The following is a 7,971-nucleotide window of genomic DNA, read 5'->3' as shown; positions in this document are numbered from 1 at the left end:
ATAACCCGTGATAGGCGAAATCCGTGAAGTAGTTACCTTTATTTTTTACAATTATTATACAGCTTAATTAAATACTCTACATTGAAACCAAAGAACAAAACCTGTTTTCAGGTCAGAAGATGTATGTGTTCATCAATCGGGCTTTAATGTGATCCGGAGTCATGTCATTAAAGCGTCTCCTCCAACCTGCCCCGAGAGATTCACAGCTGTATCTACGGCAGAACGATGGATCTTATCAACCGAGCCTCCGGTCGGGTTTTGTGCTGCCTCCACAGTTTTTTTCCAGCTGACATTCAAAGTTTCAGTTTCCATCTCCTGAATGGCCAATCTGTATTAAATACCGTAACTTTATTGGCACTCAGGTATAGAAGAAGGGCGGAGACTGTTTTTACCAATCATACGGTCAATCAGGACGCAGAACACTGAAAAAAACCTGCACAAAAAAATCTGCGAAGCAGTGAAAGGTGAACCGTTTTATAGCGAGGGATCACTGTACATGAAATATTTTATAAAATGCAACTGAGTGATTTTTAGAATGGCTTTATATCTGAGTTTATCTATGTGTATCTGGGACTTCATTCTCATGCCTGGCCTCATAATGCCTCAACATTGAAAAGGTGGATTTATTAAAATAAGACAGTTTAGTCAAACATATGCGACACTCAACATGCAGAACATAATATGAAAGTAAACTAAGAGTCAATTTCGGCTGAATTTGGATTCAGATAGATCAAGTAGAAACTGACAAGAATCGGATGAAACAATAAAAATGAAAACAAATTCATTTTCCAATATGAGATCAAAACGATCCCACACTACTGCGGAAACCTATATAAATATTGTCTTGTGTCATTTAATAACCCATCACCTGTTTTCCTGGAATCATCGCATTATTTCTCACTCTTTAATTTTTTTACAATTAAACAACCCCACATCAAATCTATAGCCACCCTATGAATCTAAACAAAAGGAAATATTTCAGTAATAATTGTCCAACGAAAAGTCCATAATTAGGCGATTAAAAATTATGTTCCGTGCACACAGAAAAAAAAAATCAACGTTGGGGCGCAAAAATTTCATCAGTCTTTGTCCACACACACACAAAAAAAAAATCATTAAAGAAAAAAATATGGTAGGGTCTCACCGGGTCGGCGTTTATGTACCCGGGCGGTACATAACGCACCGGGTCCGGTCCTTGCCCCGTGTGGCTTTTATCTTGCCTCCAGAAGACTTTAGATTCCTCCAGTAGTGGATCAAGCTTTGCTTTTCCTCCAACAATCCAAGAACTGGGTATCTCCGGGCTAATCTCTCGAGCTCCACCGGTCCGTCGTTCGGCGTCTTCTCCTTCCGTGCTGCCACACCCACTTCTCTGTCAAACCCATGTCTGTTTTTCTTTTTATCAGTTCCGGTAAAAATTGTGACCCAGATATTTTTTTTTACTTCGTGGACTTTTACAAATAAAATACATACATACAAGACATCCTTGTGCATATGTTAATACAAAAAATTTTTTAAAATATTTTATTAATCAATGTTTTATTCTCAGTGGTTAATTTTTTGTTCAGGATACTTTATTTTATTGTGATGTCACAACAAAACATGACATCAGTGAACTCTGTTAGAATTTAAAAAATAATGTTTCTGCATTGGCGTTGGAGAAAAAAATTGGAATTCTTTGACTTTTTCTATTATTTTTTGCAGTATTTGTCTAAACAATGTATGAAAAGTTTATAAATGCCTGTTAAAAATAGCATAATCTGTCATTAAGTTGGTTTTTCGGTCTAAAATTTTTTTAAGACATTCATTTGCAAACTAAACCTAAACTTGTTTCAGACTCAAATTAAAAAATGTTTGTGGTTGAAGTTTCAGTTACTAACCCCATGTTTTACTAATTGATATGCATCAGTTATGGATTTATTATTGGATTAATTAATTGAAGAGATAAAAATAGAAATCTGCTTCTAATCTTCTTCTGAAACATTCTGCCCTCATTACGTCCTCCATTATAAATTAGCTCACAGTGGAGCTAAAATAGAGAAATGTTTCTTTAATTTGAAACAAATTAAGCTTTGTAAATGCAAATTAAATGTTTAACACCTTGTACTGGGTCTTAGACCTGCAGTACTTTTTATATGACACCACTCATCCTTTCTAATGATGTCCTTTTTTACCGCACATGTAGCATAACTCCTTCCCTGCTGTCGCTGAATTGATTCTGGATCTCGCCAGATTCTTGTCTTCTTCTAACAGTTAAAAAGTTTTCCTAACAACTCCCTCGGAACCAGAACCATGACTCTGCTCAATTGGAGCCCCTTTTCATGACTCGGTTCAAGCAGCAGGGTCGGGTCATTTGAAACGTCCGTCGATCGGCCTTGGCTAACACACCCCAGGAACTAAAACCATAACTTCTCATTCCCATGTCCAATTGGCTAACCTGGTCTAACTACCTAAACCTAACCTAACTATGGACCGCACTTCATGAACTAACCATGAACGGGCTCAAACATGGGGCCTTCCTGTGTTTCACTCGGTTGGTGGGTCTCCTGATACTGCACTACCACTGGTCAAGCCTATCATCTTCAGGCGGCGCAGGCTTGCAGCGTGGTCTCTGGAGGGATAAGGTCCGTCATCACAGTTATGCTGCTTTTAAGGCTGAGGAGCTCTGCCTTTGCTTTGAAGAACATCATTTTGAAGTAAAGGGCCAACAGGGCAAGCAGGAGCATGGACACAAATCTGGAAAACACACAAAGCACGATCAGGGCGTCGGCATATGACCCTTTACTTCCCCAACCAACCAGACGACACTTAGAGGTTAAACTAAACCTCAAAGATAACGCAGCAACCGGACGGATGAGGTAATCTCTTTCAAAGAAGTCTGATAACATTTACTCCAAGATTTTTTAGAACGTTATCAACTCCTGGTTATTTTTAGATTTTAATCAGGTGGAGAGAAAAAAATGTTAAATGAGTCACTAATCACAGCGAAATAAAACTAAACCACAACAAAAGCTCCCAAAGCCACTCCAACATTGATGCTTACATTGCAGTGAGGATCCACACGGTGAGAGGAACGCCTGAGGACAAGAGGAAGACGAGGTTCAGAGAAAGACAGTAGATTTGAAGAAGTGTGAAGTCGCAGCCACTGCAGGTGAGTTTACCTGACGGTTCAGGATCATCTACTGCCATGACGGTTCGGTTCCAGCAAACGGTGTCAGAGTACTGAGAGCAATTACTCAGAACGTCCAGAGAAAGGACTGCAGGATGCAACAACACAGCATTAAAGTTAAAAAAGACTAAAGAAGCAACGAAACATTAGTCAGTGATCTGAGTTCAACGTGACAAAGCAACATTGAGGAGCAGAGGCGAATGGCTTTACCTAAGCAATTGGTGCATGGTAAACACTTAGTCCCAACTGCAGCGTTGTGAACCATTGAGCAGTTTCTGGTTACATAGAAGCCTGGAGGTTTAATGCACACACATGTTAGTCCTGGAAGGTTAGCATCAGGATCGTTGTCTCTAGAATTTTTGCAGAACTTTCTAACCTTTGGGACACATCGAACAAATGAGTCCTGCCACGCTTTTGTCGAACACCATCAGCATGGCACATGCAACGCTCACCTGGAAACACACACACAGACGCAGACAGTCAAACACATTCACAGTGGGAGAAAATTAAAACATTTAAATACAGATAGCCATTCAGTTTGATGCAAGAATCAACAACAACAACAAAAAAAAACTCAGTGTGGTTTTTGATAATTAGGATTGTCTGTAAATCAGCTCTAAAGTTCTTCTAAGTTTTATCTCTCAGTCAGCAGGGCCAGTTCAGACATGCTGGACAGAAAAACCTGAATGTTGGAAACAGGCTTTGATTGCCACATAGTAAAAGTCTTAAATGCACAAAGATGTCATGTCAGATCTAGAAACTCCTAAGAGGAAACCAGAACTATCCACATCTTGAGCCGTGAAACCCAAACGTTCATTCATGGCACAACATGGAGCCACGGATAGTGTAGACTAGCGGTTCTCAACGTGGGCGGTACCGCCGCCCCCACCCCGGGGGGGCGGGGGGGGGGCGTTCAGAGGATGACAGGGGGCGCTGGGATGCCTTTGGGGGTCGTTTGGTCGAAGGTAAACTTTACACCTTAAATGCAGAAAAATACCAGTTAAGACTTTGAGCAACTTGGTAAAACTGTATTGTGTAACATTAAATCATGCTTGGCTGCAACTGTATCGATGGCAGCTCTTCTTCTCTTCAGTGTTTGTAGCTTCTTGGCGCAGCTGTGCTCCTGCTTCACCGCATCAGTTCAGCGTTACACCGGCTGATGACGTTGCCGTGAGTATTTTTGCACACATGTTTTGGCAGTGCTGTGATCATGTCAAAGCAGCAACTTATATTAGTGTTTTAATGTTCGTCTGGATGCTGCCCGCTTCCATGGAAGGACAACGGAACATCGCTCTGATAAACATGTAACGATATCCTCACTTTGTATCCCTCTGAAAAATGAACCCATTTAAATAAAGAAATCCCTCCAGGGGTGATACCTCGATAGAGAGCGTTCATTGTATAGCGTTAACACCGGTTCTGTAAGTGATCTGGTATGAAACGGTAGCACCACAGCACTTTTGAATTGAATTTCAATCATCAGAATATTGGAGCTAAAACGTTTACGTCAGTCTGCTTTTCTCCATCGATACGCGCTTCCCGGCCGCTCCGCGTCTTATGGGGTTAAAAAAAAAAAGACGATGCGCACGTTGCGCAAAACTCTGAAACAGGAGAACCGTGACATGGAACGGAGCAATGAACTGTCCTGTCCTGTGCAGAAGAAATGATTGTTACTGGGCAATAGTTTTTTATGTACATAGTCGGGTCGCCGATGCATAATGATGTGGGGGAATGTAACATGTGGAACCACCAGGGGTCGCTCCCCCACATAGTGAGCTCCCATAAAAGGGAAGCTGTCAGGCTGGTGGCGAATTGTCAATCTCCTCAGTGCTCGTCCAGGTGTGTTTGCCCACGCGTTTGAGATCAGGTTTGTGTGTGTTGTTTTTTGTTGTAAAGACAAAACTCTTTTAATTTGATTATACTAAGTCAGTGTTTGTGGTGTTTCCATATAGGGCCACATTTCATGTTTTGGGCGTTGTATATTTTTTAACTGGATTGAATTGCATGTTTTTTATTTCAAAGATTTAATAGGCGTTTGATAATTTTTTCTTTTTTTTTTTCTTTTTTTTTTTTGCAGTTGTCGCTGCACCCTGCTGTTCTTTTAGAGTTTGATTTTCTTTTTCCACTGTTTTTCATTTATTTTGTTTATCTATTGTTTTTGCAAATACACATCCTCTTATTTTGTAATAATAAATATTGTCCCTTTTATACCTAGTTGTTTTTATTGTACTATAAGTGCCCGTAACACTATAAATAAATAGACAGGTCTATATAAAGATATCATCCATGTTTCTGTCTCATATTTGTATGGCATTAAAAGGACCTGGAACTTTTGTTTTTCCACTGAAAGCTCTGGTTTGCACAATAAATGCCATGTGGGTGAAATTTTATGGATGATACTCTGATGTCCCATTCTCCTGAAGGCAGCACAGAGCTGCACCACCAGAAACCCACAGAAACACTGAAGAGAAAAAGAGTTATGATTAATGTAGTTACAGTTCTATCCATGTTTTAATGTTGCAGAGCTCAGTCGTTTTGCAAATAGATCAAAGTTTAAACTGGCATGTTGAACATCTTTAATCTGGTCATTTTGTGGAATATTTAACAACTAGAAAATGGCAAAGAATAAGAATATGTTTCCACTCTGATTGGCTGCTGTTAGGCCTACTGATTTTAACTTGAATGTCCATTCAGTGGATTTTTCTTAGACACCCGTGAAAATAATTTCTATTCACATGGCTTTTTTATTCTCTGGGAAATAATTTTTAATGATTAATCCAGAAACGACCATAAAAATCAAAACATCAACAACAGCGATAGTAATATTAATAATATAATATTCAGTGCAGAGTAGACTATAAATTCTTTGATGGGGGCGGTGAGGGACCTGGATAAAGGCTAGGGGGGCGCTGGCCCAAAAAAGGTTGAGAAACACTGATTTAGACTAAAACCTGCTCTGGATAACCAGTCTAAACAAGACAAGCCAGGAAATTAAAGTAGCTTCTGAATTACTGAGTGATGATGATAATTTTTAAAAATTCAATATCTGCCTTAGATCAGTTCTGAGATGAAACGGCAGCAATTCCTTACCTGAAGTTTGCCCATGACAACGAGACTGTCTGAAAAGCACAAGCGGGAGTTGGCTTTCTCGCTCTATTTAAACATGTTGCAACGTGACCTCACGCTCAAGATCCCACCCTGCAGGTGCGTGCTGTCTGAAACCATGACAACTGTTTGCTGTGGCATTACAAAAACAAAATCCAGCAAGGCAGGATAAATCTGATTGGCTGAAAGACGGTCCTCAAATAAATAACAGAAAACTTTCATTGCTGTTTGGTCAGAACAATGACAGGTGGATGATCTCATACCTTTTACAATGAAAGAAAATTGACTTTTTGGACCATTTACATTATGTTATAATGTTATCCCTTCATCATAAACATATCTGGCTTGATTTTATAATTTTTTTATGGATCTTTTATTAATCCTTGTATCTCCTGTAGCAACTATTTCTCTTCATAAACCTCCACTATTCTTGAGTTGGAGAAGTACAGTTTCAATGCCGATTCTATAATGTGTCTGGACTAATGAGCCGTCGTTGGATCCAGGTGTGTTGATCCAGGGAGAGAAGTGAAACACGCAGGATCCTGGCCCTCGAGAACCGACTTTTCACATCCGTACTGTAGATGGTTAGGGACAGGCAGGTGGGACTTTCACAGTTCCAGAGTGGCTACATTTCAAAACACGTTTCATTTTTACATGCAAGCTGTTTCTATTTTTTATTTTTTTTAATCTGTCTTGCGTTTGCCTCACTGTCACAAATAACCAACGTGGTGCTGATGTCGAATGTTGTTCTGTGGGAGTGTAACAGAGCCACCGATTGGCCCCACATAACCTACAACATCGTTTTCAGAAGACACTGACGCGTCCTGTTGGGTGAACTCTCAATGTTCTCAGGTATTTACAAAAACCGACTGCATTCATCTCCCTGTGGATGGAGCTAATCGCTAATGTGTGATTCTCCAGTGCTACGCTATGAAATTGTGGAAATTGCCTGCGCCGTGAACATCCAACTTCCATTATAAAGAGAGAAGATCGAAGCTGATCGAGGAAACCCTAAAACGGTACAACCATCGTCACAGATGCCTGGAAACCCTAAGCTGTTCCTGCGAAACCTAAAACGGTACAACCATCGTCACAGATGCCTGTCAGATCTTTGGTTCAGGATACAAGTCGCTCCTTGTTCTGACACGTCAAAAGTCACACAAGGATCACACAGCCACAAGAACCTTTAAAAACGTTTATGGTCATAAGGAAGTTGGAGAAAGACATCCTCACAATGAGTGAGTCATAGAGTGAACTGCAGAAAAAAGTAAAACCAGTTGAGAAAGCTGCCCATCCTTTAACCTGGAGTAAAATGCCAAAAATAATTACCACGTTATTTTTTTAAAGTGAGGATCCGGTTTGATCTCTGTGATCTGTGATGAATCATAACATGAAAAAATTATGGTTAAGCAGGTTAACCTTCAAAAGACACGGGAATTCATAATGGAGTGTGAGTCATGTCTTTTCAGATCAAACGGTTTCTTTTGTGATTGTGTCATTGAAACCTAAAGATCACATTTAATATCAATAATAATAATACAGTCAAATACAATTAAATGCATATTTTGCATCGGTCCAGCCAGAAAGACTGCAGCGTCCACTTAGGAAGCAGCACTGATTGACAACGGGGTCCCTCGTCGGGGAGAGAGAGAATGTGACTGTCTCTAATATTGGGGGGGACAGGTTTGTGCGATCGGCAA

The 7,971-nt window shown here is 40.1% G+C and overlaps 1 protein-coding gene and 1 long non-coding RNA gene across 2 annotated transcripts; one reads left to right on the top strand and one right to left on the bottom strand.

Annotated features, from left to right (window-relative positions):
- Nucleotides 1-1,376: 1,376 nt before the first annotated feature.
- Nucleotides 1,377-6,346, bottom strand: LOC145548574 (uncharacterized). Its single transcript, XM_081599153.1, has 6 exons — nt 6,257-6,346; nt 3,543-3,618; nt 3,377-3,457; nt 3,159-3,254; nt 3,041-3,074; nt 1,377-2,733 (listed from the first exon to the last, which is right to left on the bottom strand). Exons 1-6 carry the CDS (start codon nt 6,269-6,271, stop codon nt 2,580-2,582), a joined length of 456 nt encoding a protein of 151 aa, XP_081455279.1. The 5' UTR covers nt 6,272-6,346; the 3' UTR covers nt 1,377-2,579.
- On the top strand, nt 5,919-7,544 carry LOC145548581 (uncharacterized). Its single transcript, XR_014084577.1, has 2 exons — nt 5,919-7,123; nt 7,193-7,544. It is a non-coding gene; the product is annotated as an uncharacterized LOC145548581 (long non-coding RNA).
- The last annotated feature ends 427 nt before the right edge of the window (nt 7,545-7,971 follow it).

This window comes from Poecilia reticulata, chromosome 18, assembly GCF_904066995.2.
Source record: "Poecilia reticulata chromosome 18, P_reticulata-male-v2, whole genome shotgun sequence".
NCBI lineage: Eukaryota > Metazoa > Chordata > Actinopteri > Cyprinodontiformes > Poeciliidae > Poecilia > Poecilia reticulata.
Note: the sequence above shows the minus strand (reverse complement) of the source record. Positions and strands in the feature narration are given on the sequence as shown.